The 20342-nt window shown below is 46.5% G+C and overlaps 1 protein-coding gene across 1 annotated transcript in view; it reads left to right on the plus strand.

Moving 5' to 3' along the window:
• The first annotated feature begins 395 nt into the window (after window positions 1-395).
• Fa2h (fatty acid 2-hydroxylase) overlaps window positions 396-20342 on the plus strand; it is a 50593-nt gene continuing 30646 nt past the window's right edge. The window contains exon 1 of the mRNA XM_005073045.4: window positions 396-781. Coding sequence (XP_005073102.2) covers window positions 440-781 — 342 coding nt within the window. The 5' untranslated portion in view covers window positions 396-439. The remainder of the gene's footprint in view (window positions 782-20342) is intronic.

Below are 20342 nucleotides of genomic sequence, written 5' to 3' on the forward strand. Positions count from 1 at the left end.
TATAACCTTCAACAATGAATTTTCAAGCATTTAGATGCGCATTCACGTGGTACAACAATATGATTCTTTTAAATACTACGTTATTATACACTGTGGCTGAGTTTGGGGTCACTATAAATTTTTCATTCCCCGGCACTAGACTAGACCTCTGCCCTGTTGCTTTTTGTCTTTGACGCCTCCTGAAACTGCAGAGCGTCCCCTTTCGATCCGCTGGCGTCCACCCGCGGCCGGACACACCTGGCGGGCACGCCCTCTACCTGCCCAGGGCCACCTGGCGCCCAGGCTCCGCGCCCAGCGCTCGGGGCTCGGGTCCCTGCGGACCAATGGGGAGGCGGCTCCGGGCACCAGCCGCGTCCCACCGAGTGGCCAATGAGAGCACGGCATGCAAATGAGCAGGTGCGGTGGCGGCCGGCCCGTTGCGGCGGCCCCGGCTCCCGAGATGTTAGAGGAGCGCTGGGCGGCCGCGGAGCAGACTGCCGGGCTCCGAGATCCGAGCTCCGCTCTCCCGCCATGGCCCCCGCTCCGCCCCCCCGCCGCCTCCTTCTCGCCCGCCGAGGTCCAGCGGCGCCTGGCGGCTGGCGCCTGCTGGGTCCGCCGCGGGGCCAGCCTCTACGACCTCACCGGCTTCGTGCGGCACCATCCAGGGGGCGAGCAGCTGCTGCGGGCGCGGGCTGGCCAGGACATCAGTGCCGACCTGGATGGGCCACCTCACAGACACTCGGACAACGCCCGCCGCTGGCTGGAGCAGTACTACGTGGGCGAACTGCGAGTGGACCCTCAGGTACCAGCCGGCCCGGGGCACACCCCGCTTCCCTGCTTCCGACCCCTCCCCCAGCCCTCCGCTCCAGAGAGCCCAGATCACCTGTCCTCTTGGAGAACGCAAGGTGACAGCTGCTGCCCTCCCCCTCCCTCTGCTTCCCCAGTTTCTCTCCAAGTAACAGGTCTTTGCCCCCTTTCCTATCGCCGGGAACCTACCCTTCCTCTTTCCAGCGCTAGTCCCTGACCTGGCTGCAACCTCCTTCCAACATGCCCCTTCTGCAACCCCTGTCCCTTGACAACTCGGATTCCCACCACCACCCCCTTTCTTTCTTCTCTTCCTTCTTCTTCATCGGCCTTTCTGTATCCTTCCTAGCTTCAATACTAGGTTCCTAGGCTCACCTGTCCTCAGCTCCTCAGCCCACCACTCTCATGCTTCAAGGAGGCACGGATGGATCTAAAGTTCTACTCAGCTAACCCCCAGGGCTCCTGTGAGTGAGTGGAGGACCTGGACAGCGTTCTATAGATTATATCCTCCAGCCCCTGGTTTTATTTCTATCCTAAACAGTGTCGTGGGTGTGAAAGAGAGAAATAAAGCGCATAACCCAGCTTGCTAAGGAAAAGAGTTTGGTACTTCTAACCAGGCTGTGCTAACCTGTGTACTGTTGTGTGGCAGCTTGGGTCCTTATCTTCAACCGGCATCATTTTAGGATGTGAAAACAGAGTTGTGTGAGGGTCTATAAATGTCTGAGGTCAAACAACTAGGTAGTAAGTACAAAAATCAAGTGTTTTCTTATTCCAGAACCGAAGTCCATCCCAAGCATCCAAGGACTGGGAACATAGTCCCTATCTACAGAAGTCTTGGTAGACTCAGGTTCAAGCCAAGCAGATGCCTTGTTCCCGAGCCTGGCATTCGACTGGTGACAAGTGATTGTTCTTGTTGCCTACTCTTGCTTTCAAGTGCGGTTAGATCTTTGTATGAAAGGACAGGTCATTCACTCACTGTTCAGGAGATTTCTCTTGTCATCTTAATCTAATCTTCATCTTTAATTCAGTCACTTGGTTCTTAAGTGGGTTGATAATACTGTACTAGGCACCCCAGCTGACATTAAAACAAACCTGGTTCCCATTTTCATGTAGTGAACATGCTGGTGTGGAGAGGAAGGTCCATACTATGCTCACGATGATTATTTAAATAAATCTCGTTGATATTTATAATAGCTACATATTGAATCTGGGTTCAGTAAGAGGTACCTTGAGAAAGTGACATTTTTACCAAGAGCTAATTGAAAGCTTAGCTAGACAAAGTGGTGGGAAGAACATTCCATACAGAGGGACAGTATGTTTGGGGAAAAAAGCGTGTGGCACAGTCAAGAGGGAGCAGTAGAATCAAGGTGACTAAGGGTTATCAGGCAAAGGAAAGTCATTGGGGCTTGATCACATGGGCCTCAAAGGCTGTGGTCCAGGGCTTGACTTGTAGAGCCATGGAAAGCCAGGGGACTTAAGCTTGGGAGTGGTGTAGAAAGATTTGCATCTTTGGAAGAGTATCCTGACTCTAGTGAATGTCCAGAGGATGTAAGGAGACAAGCTCAAGCTGACAATCCGAAGTGGGAGCTCAGTGTGATACTCACTATTAGGTCTTGCTGAAGGAATAGAAAGCTTAGCCAAAAATGCAAGAAAAATTGAGTGCAGAAATTGGCAAGAGGTTGGGATCAGAACACTAGAGACCGGCAGGCCTGTGACAGCTGTGACTGGCCCTGTATTGTAACTGTGCCTACAGACAGGAGCTGGAAGGTATAGCCTCCACTCAGTGCCATTCTGAAGGTCACTCCTACCAGGTGCCCTGGATGGCCCCACATACCTATTTTGCCAACCATCCAGCAATTAGGGTTTGGTTTTGCTTGGTCTTCACTGCCTGACTCCTCAGGGGCAAAACCCAGATCACCTTCACTTCCTACCCCTTACCTGTTACTCCAAGAGCCCCAGTGTGGACATGTTGCAAATATCCAGGTCTCTGGGCCCCAACCTGAGGATGTAGAGAAATCTAAAATCTAACAGTCAACCTTCAAACCCACAGACCAGATCTAACCAGCAGCCAGTATAAAGCTCTTTTTGGTGGGTTTTGTGTGTTTGTTTTGTTTCATTTTGTTTTGTGAGATATCTTGCTATTTTATTTTAAGTCAGGCTGGCTTTAGACCCTGTGCCTGGGCCTCACAAGTGATGGGATTGCCGGGACGCTTTACTATGCCAGGCAAAGTTCTCTTTCATTTGAGGGAGAAAGGCAACCAAAGAAGAAATCGGGCAGGAGTGGGTTGTCCATTCAAATGACTAACTACATGAGTCCTTCTAAGCACCTCCATGTTACCTTCTCTACTTCCCCCCTCTCCTGCTGGATCGGGGTGCTGATATCTCTGGAGGTGCGAGCCCTTTCCTGTTGTGTGAGGAGCAGAGAGGAACTGCCATGAACTACCTCTGTTGTCCCCCTCTCCTAGGTCCCTTCATTAAGCACTCTATGTCTTCTTCCACAGAGAAGGCCCCCCCTGCTTATTTCCCCTGGCACCCACTTTGCCACACCCCCACGTACACACTCACACACACATTCACACTCACACAAAGGCACACACACAGAACAAGTCAGACTTGTTTGAGCTAACATACTGTGGGGTACGGGAGATGAGCTGCTCACCTTGAACAAGTAAGAGAGCCTTGGCTGGGGGAGGAAGCTGGCCCTGGCTGCCACGGGTCAGTCGGATCAAGCTTCCTGACAGCTTTGCTCTCCCATCTGTGGACATGAAGCCTGGTTTTTGAGTTTTGACCACCACTTCTAAAATGAAGCAGGGCTGGTGAGATGGTGAGGTGGGTAAGGGTGCTTGCTGCCGAGAGCAATGACCTGAGTTGGATCCCTGGAACCTGTAGAATGGAGGGAGAGAGCTGACTCCTACCAGTTGTCCTCTGACCTACCCTGTGGACTCTGAATATGCACTTGCAAGCAATAAAATAAATAAGCAAATAATTTAAAGAGAGAAATCGGCAAGGAAGGAATTTTGTTTTTAAACCTCCTCCCAAGCCCATAAATGTTACATTCCCTAGACTTTGGTCACTCATGAGTCACTGTCACAACTCCTTACAAATCGATACATCACTTGAGTTATTTATAATATTTCATATTCATCTCTATATAGACTCTTTTTATTTTAGCATTTACTGACCCTAAGTGATAAGACCAATGGAATCACAGGTCTTTTGGTTGGTTATGTGTTTTGTTTTTGTTTTTGCTTTTATTTTTTTGACACCATGTCTTTCTACATAGTCCTGGCTGTCCTGGAACTCACTGTGTAGACCAGGCAACCTCAAATTCAGAGACCCACCACTTACCTCTGACTCCCAGGTTCTGGGATTAAAGGTGTGCTCCACTACACCCACCCTTATATATACTTTAATATATATATATACATATATATATATTTGTGGGAGGGGCGATAGGTATGATGTAGCCCAGACTGGCCTCAAACTCACTATGTAGCAGAGGATGATCCTAAACTTCTGATCTTCCTGCCTCCACCACCCAAGTACTAGAATTAAAGGCATGTGCTACCGTGCTCGCTCAGTTTATGTGATGCTGGGGACCAACCTGGGGCCCTGGGCATGTTAGGCAAACAGTCCATCAACTGAGCTGCATTCCCAGTCCCAAACTTAAAATGAGAAAAGTTGTCTCTTGCATCTCTTAAAACTATCATGAGTACTGCTTGGACCATACTGTAGGAAACACTGAAGTAAGACTTCTTAAACCTAGTGTTCTGTGGGTCATCTGCAACTAGTGAAAGAGATGAAACTGTGTATAGGAAAATGTATGAGTATATATGTTTCTGGTTAGAGGTCTAGCTTTCATCACATCCCAAACCAGGTCCTCAAATCTGCCACCAAAAGGATAGTAACTGTCAGAAAGAGACCTGTGTTTTTCTCACATTGTTGCACAGACTTGAACGGTCCTTGTTCAGGGACCCCTGAGATATGAGCCATCTTCCTGAGAATACCCCAAGCAAGGTAAACCTCAACTTTCCAGGCACTGAGGTAGCATAATATATGGAAGACTTGGAGACCCAGATCCTAACCACATAGGATGCATTTCTGAGTGTCTAAGAAGCCCACAGCTTCTGCCACCCCTGGTTCTGTTAGGCTTTGTAATATATGCTGAGAGCTTCAGGGCTTAAATGCAGGAAGCCTTGAGGTTCCCTCCCTTCTGCAAAGCCTTGGGACACCTCCAGTATATCCCTACCTGGAGGTCTGAACTGAAGCCTTGGGGAGCTGGAAACCTGCCTTCACTTGCTTTGTGGAGTGGAGATAAAAAGTCAGCTAGCTGAAATCCATAGTCAAGGGCTTCCCACAAGGGCCTGCCTGGCCCATTAAACGTCATTGTTCTTTCCCAACCATTCTGACCTGCTGTAACACCAGTAAGTATTACATGGAGGATGAAACCTGGGCCAGCTAGTAGCACATTTGCAGACCTGCCCACTGATTCCACACACAGATCCTGAGTGCTCCCTAGTATCACTCTAGATTGACTTTGAGAACAAGAATTGAGGAAGAAGATCACAATAGGACTCTTGGGGATCCCAGAAGCACATGAGAGTTATCACCTCTGGAAATATTGCCAGAAAGTACCCTAAACTGATGCCTGAATGGTACCTGCCCTCCTTTGTAACCTTGCTGTTTGGTGTGCTCCCCACCCACCCCATATGGCGCACATGTAGTTTTTCTTTACTTAGACAAGTAACAGGTACTCCATCTCTCTAGAGCCTGCCTTGCTTTGGAAGCTGCCTTTGCCAGGGTCTTGTGAGCCTCTCTCCCCAAAGCTGGCAGCTGGCTCTCACCTGCTCCTCCCTGGCCTGGCAGCCGCCTTGTGCTTGACCTCTGCTGTTGCTTCACTACTCCTTTTCCCCACTTGGATACCTGATCCTTTTGATCTCTGCCTGATTCATTTTCTATTGCTACTGTAACGAAATGCCACAGGCAGAGATTTAAAGTGACAGCATGTATATGCTTACCATTCTGGAGGTCAGAAGTAGCACATGAGTAGGAAGGGCAACATTCTTTCTAGAGTTTCTAGAGCCACGGGTCATGCCTTTTCAGTCTTCCTAGGGGAAACCTGTGTCCCCTGAGTGACCACTCGCCAAAGTCTCATTACTCTAGCCTCAGTTTCCAGCATCGCATCTCCACCTCCGACTCGTCCGTCTCAATCTGCCTATTATAAATGTGTTTAGGGTTATACTGGGCACACTCAGATAATCCTGGATAATCTCCCCAATTCAAGATCCTTAACTTACATCTGCAAAGTCCTTTTGACAAGTAAAGTAGCATACAGGCTTCAGGTATTGGGACACAGACCCTGGGAAGGGAGAGAGCATCATTCTTCCTGCAATACTACCTGTACCCCTGGCTCCCACACCTCAGTCTCTCCGTTGTTGCATTCTCTTGCTTTTCCTCTGCCAGAGGGAGGAAATGGCTTAGAACAACTGAGGTCTGCAACCCAGTGGATTTCAGTGACTTTTCTTCTCCACTCCACAATGGAAATGGAGGTAGGTTCCCAGCTCTCCATGACTTCAGCTCATCCCTCCAAGTTGGGCTATGCTGGAGATGTTCCAGGACTTTACAACAGGGAGGGGACCTCAGGGCTTTCTGCAACTGCCTTTATACCCAGGAAAACCACTCTATTGCTATGACCCAGAGGAAGATGTAGGACCTTCTAGCACAAGCAATGAGCTCTTGTCTTCTCCCAGCCAGCAGTGTCTCCCAGAGTTAGCTCCTGTCCTAATCTCTGCTCTACCTAATGCTATTTTTACGTCTCTGGAGCTTCCCCTAAAATGTATCATGCTCTCTTCAGGATGGCACCTTCACTCAGTATTTCCCTTGGGTACTCGGTGTTCAGCATTTCTAGCCACAGCTAATCTTGCAGCTTGCCCAGATCTAGAGGCAAGTTGAAGTGGGAAAAATGGTGACTAATTGAAAGAAGAAAACTACGACACACGACAGGTGACAAGCTGGTCCTCCGGAGTCTCTTTAGTTTCTACACATTCTCTCCTCTATGACTCTACTTTGGTCAGAGTCCCATCTCGCTCGTTATTGCAGTGCTCTCCTAGGAAGGTCACTACAGAGATCCACATTGTCTGTGACACTTCCAAATGAGAGTTTGGTTAGGTTGTGTCAGTCCTTATTGGATCACCATGGCACCAAAGGTTTTATCTTGCATAGATTCTCTTATCTTTTTTTCTACAACATCCTTTTTCCTTCTCTCAAATTTATGAAGCACTTTACCTTGTCCTGCGTCATAACTTTACAACATACTTCTCTCAAGGTATCTTCACTGCCTACCTTATCTTGTCTTTTGTCTTGTCTATGAACCACTACAAACTCTCTGAGACTTGGAATTGTCTGCCTCACCTGGGTTTCACTAGGTCACCTTGGCACACTGGTTCTTGCCAGTGGGAACTAAGAGATAATTTGAACAAGCCGATGAATGGGATGCTTGGAAAACTAGACTGTGTGCATATGTTTTTTATGGTTTTTCGAGACAGGGTTTCTCTGTATTGCTTTGGAGCCTGTCCTGGGACTCGCCTGGTGGACTAGGCTGGCCTTGAACTCTCAGAGATCTGCCTGCCTCTGCCTCCCAAGTGCTGCGATTAAAGGCATATACCACCAATGCCCGGCCTTTTCTTGTGCATAATTTAAAAGATAATAATTCAAAAATTAAAATGTATGAGAAATATCTCCTGTTTCTTTTTTTTTTTTTCGAGACAGGGTTTCTCTGTAGCTTTGGAGGCTGTCCTGGAACTAGCTCTGTAGACCAGGCTGGTCTCGAACTCACAGAGATCCACCTGCCTCTGCCTCCCGAGTGATGGGATTAAAGGTGTGTGCCACCAACACCCGGCCTCCTGTTTCTTTATTAGCTAAATGGGTTGGAGGAATTGGTAGGAGGGAGGGAAGGCTGTAAGTCATTTGTTTCTACCTTTGCCCTCCATTTGTTTCAGCCAGAGTGACTGGAACATATTCCCCACCCAGACTGCTGTTCACTTCTCCTCAGACTTCTTGCAAGGGGTAAGAGTGAAGCTGACAATAGGAAATAGGAATAGAGCCAATATGGTACACATCTGCAATTCAGGTGCTTGGGAGACTAACACGGGATGGAGAGTTCAAGGCCAGCACTGGCTGTATAGATTGACCCCATCTCGAAGGAAAAACAACAATTGATCATCAAACATCTATCTGGATGTAGTGGTATGCAGGAAGACTGCCACAAGTTCAAGGCAAGGGGAAGCAACTAGGATACTACCTTGCTCTTAGGGTGTTACTGGCTCCCCAGTGGCTCTTAATGTCTGCATGATATGCATAGGCATGACACAGGTTGCCTGTGTCTCTAGGGCTAGTTATCTTTTCTGATGACTTCTCATGCAAATTTCTCTAGAGTATGCAGTCTCTAGGTTCCCTTTCTGTCTCTGTCTGTGTGTGGGGGGGGTGTTTCTGTTTGTCTATCTCTTCCCCCCTCTCAGATTTATTTGTATATATATATGAGTGTTTTGTCTGAATGTATGTATGTGCACCGCATGCGTGCCCAGTGCCTACAGAGGTCAGAAGAAGGTGTCAGATTCCCTGGGACTGGATTTATAGACAGTTGTGAGCTGCCATGTGGATAGTAGGAATTGATCCCAAGTCTTCTGGAAGAGCAGCCAGTGTTCTTAACTGGGGCCATCTCTCCAGTCCCCAAGTAGTGGCCCTCAGTCTTCTCTAGCTGTTGCCTATTAAGGTGGGCAGACAACTCTATCACTCTCCCTACCTGCGCAATGTACTTGAAAAGCTTATGGCTAAAAAATATGAAGCCAAGGCCTGGTGTTTTATACTGAGAAGCGTTTCCCCAATGCATAATTATTGGAATACTATCATTTCCTATTTCAATAATATATTTCATGATGTTTAAGTAGTAATATCAGATAAGCCAATTTTAGGGTATTTGCTTTGATATATTTGAACTATGGTGTGTATACAAGAGGTCTTAAAAGGCTAGTAGCCAGAAATTCCATTGTTACAAATATACATGGTTATGTAGAGTGAGCTGGACAATTGACAACTCACCTGGTTGATTATTGCCTAAGTGAATTCGTCATAATTTCTTCTTGCATGGGAAGAGGAGGTAGGACCGTTGTCCATATCCTTCTCTGCACGGTAGGACTCCTCAGCATTGCTTAGTGTTGCATAATACTGGAAAATGACTCAGAGTTTTGAGGGAGATTCCTTTAGAAATCTGGTTTTAGCTTATGAATTCAAGTAATACAACCCCCTTAATTGCTCTCTGCTGGCCCCTATTCATATGTAGTAATAAAATTATAGGGCTGGGGTGTGGCTCAGTTTGTAGAGTACTTGCCTAGCTTGATCCCTAGCACCGCATAAACTGGGCCTGGTGGTGCAAGCCCAGCATGGCAGGACTGGGGAGGAAGAGGAAGGTGGATCCCACACACGCATAGGGAATTTGAGGCTAGCCTCAAACATGAACTACATGAGACCCTGCCTCAGAAAGGAAGGAAGGAAGGAAGAAAGAAAGAAAGGGAGGAAGAGTGGAGGGAAGAAGGGAGGAAACAGAAAGCCTATGCACTAGGTCATCATTTACTTATGAACATCAAAGAAAATACTTCTGGGGTACTTTGTTGTAGTTACTGCTTGTTTTGGGGGTCCCATGTACCTGAGCCTCTCCTTGAACTCCTTACCTCCTGCTTTTGCCTCCCAAGTGCTGACACCACAGGTGTGCATTAGGCAAGGCTCCAGGGTTACTGTTTTCTGAGACATAGTCTTGCCTTGTAGCCCAAAATGAGCTCAAACTCACAAACGTCCTGCTTCAGCCTCTTGCAGGCTGGGATTACAAGCATGTGTACCACACGTGATTACTAAATTACTGCAAGGCCTGCACTTTGAATCTCCATACATTGGAACAAATGTGGTTTCTACAATTAATAGTGTCCCAGGTCAAGGCAAATGCCAGATCAACCTGGCTTCTCAGATGCTCTCTTTTGACCCTGGCAAGCCCTTGGGAGTGCCAGGTTTAACCACCTTGGTGACACAGGGTGCCATTTAAAAAAAAAAAAAACAAAAACAAAAGACAAAAAAAAAAAACCAAAAACCAAACAAGCAAACCATGAAACCTCAGTTGGTTCCTGGTTTGAAATAGAAGAGACTTTGAGTTCAAGGATAAAAGGTCAAAGTGCCTTAAATGAAGACCAATATTTCACAGACAGCAGGGTGAGAGGATGGGAGCTGGCTATCTCTTAGAAAAGGAAAAAGACACTGGAACCAACCAACATAGGCAGTTTCTCAGAAAAGCAATAGTAAACAACGGATTATTATCCATTTCTAAACTCCATTCCCAGCATTCCCCAGGATTAGCTCTTGTGTCACTTTAACAAGTATATGTGAGGACGAGGGGCCTCTCCTAATCCCTTGATGAACAGGTTAGTGTCTTTCATGGGGGGGGGTCCTCAGCTTTTAATTGACTCTCTTCCAATATTAACAGGCCTGGCTGTGCCAGGTCCTTATTTACACTGGAGTTGTGAGTTCTCTTGTCTTCGATAACTCAAGAAACACTCCTTGTTTTGACACTGAGTTTTCAACCTCCCTTTGCATTTTGTGACATCACATATAGTCAGATGATAGCAATCTCCAACTATGAGAGACAGGACACTTCGCCCATGCCCTGGGAAAAGCTGGAGAAGGAGATGGTCGGTGATAGTGGTGAATGGCAGTTTGACAGGCTCTGAACTCAGCTGGGGGTGAGCTCCCAAGAACACCTGTGGCGGACTGTTTAGATTAGGCTAGCTTCTGGACTTTGCTGTAATAGATGATCTTGACTGACTGAGATGACGCACTCCACCCTAAAGGAGAGCCATGCTGTTCTCTGGGCTTGGAGCCAAGGCTGCATAGAGAGAAGGAAGCTGCCTGACAGGGGATTTGATCAGTCTCAAACCCCGACTGGGTGCACTGTGGCCAGCTGCTCAACTCCTTCCCCTTCCTGCCGTTGTGGAGCGTACCCTCGAACTGTGAACCAGAACAAAGCCTTCCCATCCTTTCACTGCTCTTGTCTGGATGTTTTATCACAGCAATAGAAAGAGTAACTAATACAGAGGCTAAGTTTCTGTCATTAGCTGGCAGTTAAGATGGTAAGATAGTTTTGCTGTGCTTTGTGACTAAAGTCTTTACGGACTTAGGTAGAATACCTATGTGCCAATAACTCATAGACCTAATGGGAAGTTGGTTTAGTTTTTTTTTTTTAGCAATTTGTATCTTAAAATATATTTATCATAGATGACTTTCACTTGAATTCTTTTTAAGATTGTGTGTGTGTGTGTGTGTGTGTGTGTGTGTGTGTGTGTGTGGTCTGTCTGTCTGTCTGTCCACACAGGTTGATATGCACCAAATGCTTACAGGAATCCTCAGAGACCAGAGGAGGGCTTCAGATCCCCTGGAACTACAGTTACAGGTGATTGTGAGTCAAAATGTGGGTCCTGGAAACTGAACCCTGGTCATCTGCAGTGCTGTTAACCACTGAGTCATTTCCTCAGCCTCCCTCCCTCCCTCCCTCCCTCCCTCCCTTCTTCCCTTCCTCCCTCTCTTCTTTCTTTCTTTTTCTTCAAGACAGGGTTTCTTCTCTAGGTAGCTCTGGCTCTTCCGGAATTCACTCCAAAGACCAGGCTAGCCGCCTGCTTCTGCCTCCGAGTGCTAGGGCTAAAGGTGTGTAACACCATACCAGGCTCTAATTGTTTAGCTCAGAGAGCTCCCTGGGTAGTATTCCCATTAACTCACTGGGGACAACATTAATCTAATAGGGAGCAGATGATTTCTTCTGGAGTAATCTGGGGTGATTTAGGGTCCCTCCTAACCTCCTACCCGGGCTTCTCAGCCTTCTGAAGATGGTCGGTTCTGTTTGCTCTCTGGCCCTGATAAAGAGCCTCTGCTTCGTGGACTGTGCCGTGTGTGAGAGAGCTCTCCAGAGCAGAGCAGGTGCACCTCCCCTGACATACGCCCCACTCCTGTATGCTCCGTTACTGACTAATCAGCGGCTTGGACTCTCCAGTCTCCATAGGATGAGGGGTTGGAAGTCGCACTGTAAGATGGGGTGATATGCTGGCTTAAAAGGTGCATCTGGAATCCCAGGGACTTGAGGACCCTTGTTTGTTACAGTTCTACCCTGGATTCTGTGACTTAGATAATTTTAGTTTAACTAGGCTGGCAATGTTTGGTCTTTTTATTTTTTTTCCGTTCTTCTCTTCTTTCTGACATGGAATGACATGCACGCAGGCTAACTTCAAACTCACTTATGTAGCTGAAGCTCCAGTCTTGAACTCTTGATCTTCCTGCCTCTATTCCCCAAGCACTGGAATTGTAGGCATCTATGACCACTCCTGGTGGTAGCACTTTCTTTTGGGCAGTAAGTACTATGAAACATCTCCAAACTGTGGAGGATTTGAAATAATGATTTATGTCCTCTAGAGTGCTAAATCAGTGGCTTTCAACCTGTGGTCATGACCCTTCAGGGGTCACATATCAGATACCCTGCATACCAGGTATTTACATTATGATTCATAACAGTAGCAAAATTACAGTTTTGAAATAGCAACGAAATAATTTTATGGTTGGGGGTCACCACAACAGGAGGAACTGCCTTAAAGGGCAGCAGTGTTAGGGAGGTTGGGAACCAGTGGGCTAAGGGGCCTGATGTTCTGCCAGTGCATCCAGGGTTCTTGAAGGTCCCTGGTGTCTGGCCTAAGCTGCAGTAGAGGAGGGACATCCGGGGGACTGGACTGTTCTGGCCTCTATTAAATGTGGAAGGAGGCTGCTAGGCTGAGGAGGGGCTGATACAGCAGGACTCCGCTCTGCTTTGTCACATTTCTTGGTAGGACTGTTCAGGATCAGGTGACTTTTCAGGGCCTTGTCTCCCTCCCAGACACTTACCATGGAGTTCAAACATGCTGTCTTCACCTGTTTCTGGCAGACCTAGAGTGAATGCTTGGGTGATGGCTTCTCCTCTCCAGGGTCTGGTCAGGACCCTGCTATTCTGCTGTACTGTGGTCTGTGATCATGTAAGACCAGGGTGGAGGGAGCTCAGCGAGTCATATCCTCCTCTGGGGTTGGCTCTGGAATGCCAAGCTGACAGAGGGAGTTTCTAAGCCTCTTCTCCTAGTTTCCCTTGTCTGTATGCTCTGGGGGACAGCACTTAAGTCTTTGTTGATGGCACACTGGAGTTCAAGAAGACTTAAGAGCACAGCCATTAGCAGGAGGGGACAAGAGGAGTGGGAACATTTTGCTTCTTCCAACATGCCTGAACTTACCCCAGTGAGACATTCAGTGTGCATCTTCAGTTGGAGCTAATCCCAGTCAAGTGACCTGGGAGCCCCTCTCAGTCAGACTAGATCTGTTAGTATCAAGTGGTAGCTGGTTTGACCTGGGAAGAGGGGAAGAGACATGAGTCATGCATGTAGCACATGGAATACATATATGTGCGTTTAGAGAGTAAAGACTGATGGGAATGTGGCTCAGTCAGTGGAGTGTTTGCCTAGCATGCATAAGGCCCTCGGTTCCATCCCCAGTACTGAATAAATGAGGTGGCTTAGTACTCAGAAGCAGGGGAATTGGAAGTTCAAGTTCATCCTCAGCAACATAGTAAGTTTGAAGCCTGCCAGAGCTATGTAAGATCCAGTTCATAACAAAAGGAAGAGGAGGGGAGAAGGAGGGAGGGAGTGGGGAGGGAGGGAGGCAAAGAGAGAAAAGACTGACTCTCCTGTCCCACCTTTTCTGAATGCCTTTTCATGCCAAGATATAGGTATAAAAGATGTCCCAGAGTAGATACCCGGGGCCTGGAGATGGGTCAGGAGACAGCCTGCCAGGTACAGGGAATAGGAACATTGCCTGATGGGTAAAACAAACAAAAATGAACTTAATGTTCAAAGGCAGGCAGCCTTAGTGATGGCAGCATTTGCTCCATGGCCTGGAGCCTCGCACGTAGGCTTCAAGAAGGTTTCCCTGGCCGGGCGGTGGTGGCGCACGCCTTTAATCCCAGCACTCAGGAGGCAGAGGCAGGCGGATCTCTGTGCGTTCGAGGCCAGGCTGGACCGATAGCCTCCGAAACAATACAGAGAAACCCTGTCTCGTAAAAATCAAAAAAAAAAAAAAAAAAAAAAAAAGAAGGCTTCCCTGAATAGTCCCAGATGCAGGATATTGGACCTTCTGAAATGATTGGGAAGCAGCATGGTCCTTGAATGCATCAAATTCATCATATCCCAGGCATTCTGGTTTCGTGTAGATAGTAATCCAAACTCACTAAAGACATTTCATTAGGTAGAAGGTTCTCAAAGGTTATCATGTTTGGAAGCATTCGGTTTGCTCAAAGATGAGATAGTACCTTTCTTTTTTCTTTTTCCTTTTCCTTTCTTTCTTTTTGTTTGTGGTTTTTGTTTGTTTGTTTGTCTGTTTTTTTTTTTTACAGGGTTTCTCTGTGTAGCTTTGGAGCCTGCCCTGGCACTCGCTCTGGCCTCTGTCTCACGTAGATTCACCTGCCTTTGCCTCCCAAGTGCTGGGATTAAAGGCAAGCGCCACCACTGCTTGGTGAGATAGTACTTTTTAAAAATTAAAACTGCATGCTATTTAATTTTTAAATTCATTTTTTAATTTTATGTGTTTGGGTGTTTTGCCTGTATGTATGTCTGTGTACCATGTATATATGTCTGGTACCCACAGAGACCAGAAGAGGGCATCAGATATCCTGGGATTAGAGTTACAGACAGTTGTGACCCTCCATGAGGGCACTTGTAATTGAACCTGGGTCCTCTGGAAGAGCAGCCAGTGCTCTTAACCACTGAGTCATTTCTCCAACCTCTACATTTATTTGTGTGTGTGTGTGTGTGTGTGTGTGTGTGTGTGTGTGTGTGTGTGTGTGTGTACCTGAGCCACCATATGTATGTGGAGAACACCTGTGAGAGTCAATACTCTTTCATTATTCAGATCCAGGGAAATAAACTCAGGTTTTCAGATTTGGTGGCAAGTATTTCTAACTACTAAGTTATCTCACCAGCCCCCAAACCTCATCTTTCTCTTCCTCCTCTTTTATGGTTTTTCTTTACCTGGTGATGTGTTTTGCACCTTTCTCCACATAGCAGTATGGAAACATTTATCCGTTTACTTCTACTTTAAAAGCTGTTCCTCTTGATATTTCCCCCTAAAACATATGCATGCCTACACAATAGTTCTCAAATGCTTGTAAATAACTTTGTAGCATTAACATAATAATGTGCATTTTGTATTTCAATAGATACTGCCAAATTCCCATCTAAAATGACTATACTAATTTTTCTTTTCTTTTTTCAACTATATCTGGAACCATCTTTTTTTTCCTTTTGAAACAGTCTCTCTCTCACTATGTAACGCAGGCTGGAGTTGAAATCATAAGGATTCTTGTGATTTTCTATAAAGAGAATTTTCCAGGAGCTGGAGAGATGGCTTAGCCGTTAAAAGTTAGGCTTCCAACTAAAAATATAAGAAGGAAAGTTTATCAGTTTGGTTCTCCTCAGAAAGAACTCCTCCTTTAAGATTTTGTACATTTTTTAAAAAGTAGCACCCCATTAATAAGCTGGACTTAATGGTTTTTCTTGTTATTTTTATTATTATTTTACTGCCCTAGAATTTTTGGGGGTGTAAGAATCGAGCTTTTTAAATTGATCATCCCAATAGATTTATGTTTTAATATTTTCCCTACTGGTTCTTAAAAGCTCATATTAATCACATACCAATAATTTACATACCTATTTAATACTATCTGGGCGCTGGATTTTGTACCAAGGAAATCAAAGGGCTGGAAATATAGAGCAGTGGTAGACTGATTGCAAAGGCCCTGGGTTTGATTCCCAGCACTTCAAACAATGAACAGCAAAAAGCATTAATATCAGTGTGTGTTAGCTCATGCCCATAATCCTAGCATTAGCAGGGCTGAGGCCGGAAGATCATGCTTTTCAGGACCAGCCGATCTAGATGGTAAGACCACATCTTTAAAAATAATCCTTTTTAATCTTTGTTTCCACTCGAGGGGCTCTCCACTAGAAAGAGCAAAGTGTAGGATAAGTGGTACCTTCTAGAAGCTGGAGCAGCTTAGCTTGCTCTAAGCCCTGTGGTCAAAAAGCAAAACTAAAGAGGAAGCCAGTTTATGAAAACATATGCAGATAGTGGATCGTAGCCTTCAAGTTCATGCTGGGGGTTGCAGGGTCCAATGTGGGAAGTTGGAGAGGTCAGAAGTGGGGGCTGGGTAGGTATTTTTGGAATGGCCATGAAATTCTGGGGAATGCAGAAAAGGAGAGAGTTGAGGAAGGAAACCGTAGCATCTGCTTTGCTCTTGAACTCAGCATCAGAGCAGGTCCCACGTACTGCCTGGCTCTGTGTTGGCTGCCTGGGGCTGGAGACACCGCCTACAGGTCAGGGTGTACATGTGGTGCCCAGGTGTTAGGACAGCCAAGAAGCTGTTTTAATTACTAACTTATTTTTCAAATGCACTCCTTGGGTGCAGGAGAGGCAGCTCAGTGTTCAGAGAGCACCCAGCTCTTGCAGAGGGTTTGAGTTCCATACCCAGAACTCCCATTGGGTAGCTCACGATTGCCTATAATTCCAGCTACCGGAGGATCTGACATCTCTTTCCTCCGTGTGCACCTGCACTCATGTGCACATACACACATAGTTTTAAAAAAGAAAAAATGAATCTTAAAAATAATGGACTCCTGGTGCGAAGGAAGCAGCCTATATCTTGATTAGGGCATTGCCTTTACCCTTAAGATCTGTGTATCAGAAGCCAGCATAATGGCTCAGCAGTAAAGCACTTGGCACACAAGCCTCACAACGGGAATTCCACACCAGAGAAGCATGCTGGAATACCAGATGCGGTGGAGCATATCTACAGCTCCAGCGTTCCTACAGTTGGGATGGGAGATGGAGACAGGAAAACGCCTGGAAGCTTATGGTCCAGCTGGCCTGGGTCATGCATTGTGATAGAAACAAGAGAGGTACTTTCTTAAGTGTCCACAGTTATCTTCTGATCTCCATACACATAGTACACATGGGTACAATGTACATGTGTGTGCGTGGACACACACACACACACACACAGATGAGTGTGTCATTTAGTGTAGGAAAATAATACCCAATCAGAAAAAAGAAGGCAAGCAAATTAAAACAGATTTTATAATTATTACTTAGGGATGTAGGTAGCTTTGTGATTACAAGAATTGGATGCTGGTATGCACAAGCTTTAAGTAAATTTTTAAAATATTTTTTCTCCCTCCTCCTATGTTCTGCCAACTCATTCTCAAATTCACAGCTGCTTTTTCTTTAACTGTTATTCACATAGGTACGCACACAGGAATAAATATAGGTACAACCTACTGAATCCATTTAGTGTTGCTTGTATTCATATTTTTAGGGCTGACCACTTGGTATTGGGTAACTAGTTAGGGGACTCGTCTATGGGGAAGATCAATTCTCCCTCTCTCTGCAGTTGGTTATTGGGTGCAGTCCGTTATCTCGAGTTGGGGGTCTGTAAGATTCCTTCCATCTAAGTTGCAATGTCAACCTGTACGGGAGTTATTCAGGTCTTGTTTAGCACCATGTTGTTCAAATTTCATAAGTGACGCTGTACACGCTTTTAAAGGAGCAAATATAGGATTGGGAATGGATCTCAGTTAATATAGTGCATGCTTAGCACGCGCAAAGCCCTGGGTTCGATCCCAGGCACCATTAAAATGAGTCAGAGTCATGGTGTTGCATTCCTGTAATCCCTGTGCTTGCCGGTGCTGGGGAGGCAGGCTACATTAGATACTAGAATATGAACGATGAGATCTACTAAAAGGGATGAGGCGCCGGTGGTATGGTTCAGCTGGGTTGCATGCTTTTTTTTTCCATAGGGAAATGCTGGGAGAAATACTTAAGTATTTACCTTGTGGAAATCAGCACTGATATGCCCTTAAAGGAGGAGCAGGAAGTAAAATAAGACAGCACAGCCATGGTCATACTTCCAGTGATGTCATACTTCCGGTGATGTCATGTTAGTTTCTTTCCCAGATGCTTGCATCACAAAACACCACTCTACGTGCCTGTAAACAACAGAAATGTATTCTCACAGTCCTTTGCGACATCTGGCATAAAGCTGTCAACAGGATAGGTCCCTACTGGAGGCCCCACATGTAAATCCCAGCTTCAGGAAGGGCAATCTTGGCTTGTAAACCTAGCAGCGATTGGCTCCATCTTCTCGGGGCCTTTCTTGGGGTTCTTTGTTTGTGTCTCCAAGTCTCACTGTTCTGATGAGGACATCATTTGTACTGAGGTGAAGCCCATCCAGACTTACTGTGATCTCACATTAACTGGCACTTCAAAGACCCCGTTTCCAAACAGTCCTATTCACAAGGTGAATGTGAATTTGGGGGAATGGAACATGATTCCTCCACGCTAAAGATATCACCTGAGTTTAAAGACATGCAACTCAGGAATGCCTTAGGATGGGAGGGAGAATATGAGAATTTTGATTGCTTGACTCTACTCTCCAAACCCAAAAAGTCAGACTCTCTGGAGGCAAGACCCAAGGCATGTGTTTGTAGCACATACCCCATGTATCTCCAGGGTACCACCATGTTTGCAACCACTGTTCTGGAAGGCCAAGGGTTGGAGCTGGAGAAAGGGAAGTGCTGGTCTTGGCCGGGCCTGTGACTCAGGTTTATCAAAGAACCAGCAAAAGAAGCTTGGCATAGGAGGTTACTCAGCAAGTATTACTCAAGCACCCCCACTTTTGTCCCCTGGGACAGAGCCCTGGGCTGAAGCTCAAAGAAGGTGCCATCATCCCGACTCTGCATTTAATGGCTCTGAACAAGCCACTTCCCTTTACAGAGCTGTGGTCTCCTTGCTCTTTGCCTCCCATCATGGACTGTGTGTGGCTGCAATGAGATCTGGGAAACAGAATGTGTGGGTAAACCGTAGCCAAGGTTCTGAGTCCCTGCTACTAAGAGCATGTAGATTTCTGTCAGGAGGAAGCAGGCAGATGGTTTTAAAACGTGTTAGCACTTGAACCTCCTCAGGCAAAAACTCCTGTTTGCTAGAGGAGCCAGAGAATTAGCGATGCTCTGGTTGTACAAGGCCTCCCTTCCTCATGGCACATCCTGTCTGTATCTGGACCTCAGACACTTGCCCGAGTCAGTGACTGACAGGCAGGCTCCAAAGGCAGGGCTGACCAAGGTTTTAGGTAATCCCAGGGACTCTCAGGGTTGCCTTCTCAACTCATTTTTTTTCTTTACATTTTCTTCTTTACAACCACAAACATTCTGGATGTTTCCTCTGGTGCTTGTTTCTCAAGATAAAAAGACCACTGTGGGACCTGGACAGATGGCTCAGAGATTAAGAGCACCTGGCGTGCTCTTCCAGAGGTTCTGTGTTCAATTCCCAGCAACCACGTGGTGACTTATAACCATCTGTAACGAGATCTGGTGCCCTCTTATGGCCTGCAGGGGTACATGCAGACAGAACAGTATATACATAATATAATAAATACATCTTTTAAAAAGAAGAGAGAGAGACCACTGGGTTCTCTTCCTGTGGGACTTACCTGGCAGTGGGCAGGGACAGATACAACAGTTTGCAGGTGGTGGTAAGTGCTGTAACGAAATAAAAATATTCCGCATACACAACAGAATAATAGACTCCGTAATGTCTCTTCAGCTGGGGGTGGGAGAGTGGCAGCCCCAGCAGACAGAGGTGGTGGTAAAAGGCATCCCTAAAGAGTTGATGTTTGGGAGCTGAAAGGAGCCTCCCTAAGAGCTGTGCAAAAACCCTTCCAGGTGGAGGGAGCAGGTAGGCCAAAGGGCCTGAGGTAAGAGCAAGAGGGGCCGCCATGGGTAGGAGCAGGCGTGGAGGAGGGAGAAGTGAGATGCGACCAGGGCTTCTGTCTTGGTGGCACTCATAGATCACTGTCAGAGATGGAGATCTTATTTCTAAGAACAGCTACTGGAAGGCTCTAGGCTGGAGAAGTGGACTTCATTAGATAAACAGTTTGATCTACCATGTGGTAGATTGAAGGGAGTCAGAGAGTTAGAGGCCATCAGTGGTACCCAGGGCTGGGGAGCCTGGACTGGCCTAGCTATAAGAATGCGGAGAGTCTGGCATAGTCTTGGTCACAGAACCACTAAAACTCACTGGTGACTTACACATTGAAATTGAAAGAGGGAGGAGGCTTGGGTGGTAACAATGGTTTTGACCTAAGGGAGTAGACGACTTGATCTATGGAGACAAAACGGGTTTTGGGTGGGGCGGTGAGTGTTCACTGGGGCCACACTAGGTTTAAGATGCCAAGGAAGCTTTTCAGATAGTAACTGAACACATGAAATTGGAGCTTGCTGTTGGTATGGTAGCTACTAACCGTGTGTGGCTGTGTGTGATATCTAGTCAACTTAACACAAGCTAGAGTCATTTGGGAAGAGGGAATCTCAATTGAGAAAGTGCCTCCAAAAGATTTACCTGTAAGCAAGTCTGTA

The sequence above is a fragment of the Mesocricetus auratus genome, unplaced genomic scaffold (assembly GCF_017639785.1).
Source record: "Mesocricetus auratus isolate SY011 unplaced genomic scaffold, BCM_Maur_2.0 Super-Scaffold_6723, whole genome shotgun sequence".
In the NCBI taxonomy this organism is placed as follows: Eukaryota; Metazoa; Chordata; class Mammalia; order Rodentia; family Cricetidae; genus Mesocricetus; species Mesocricetus auratus.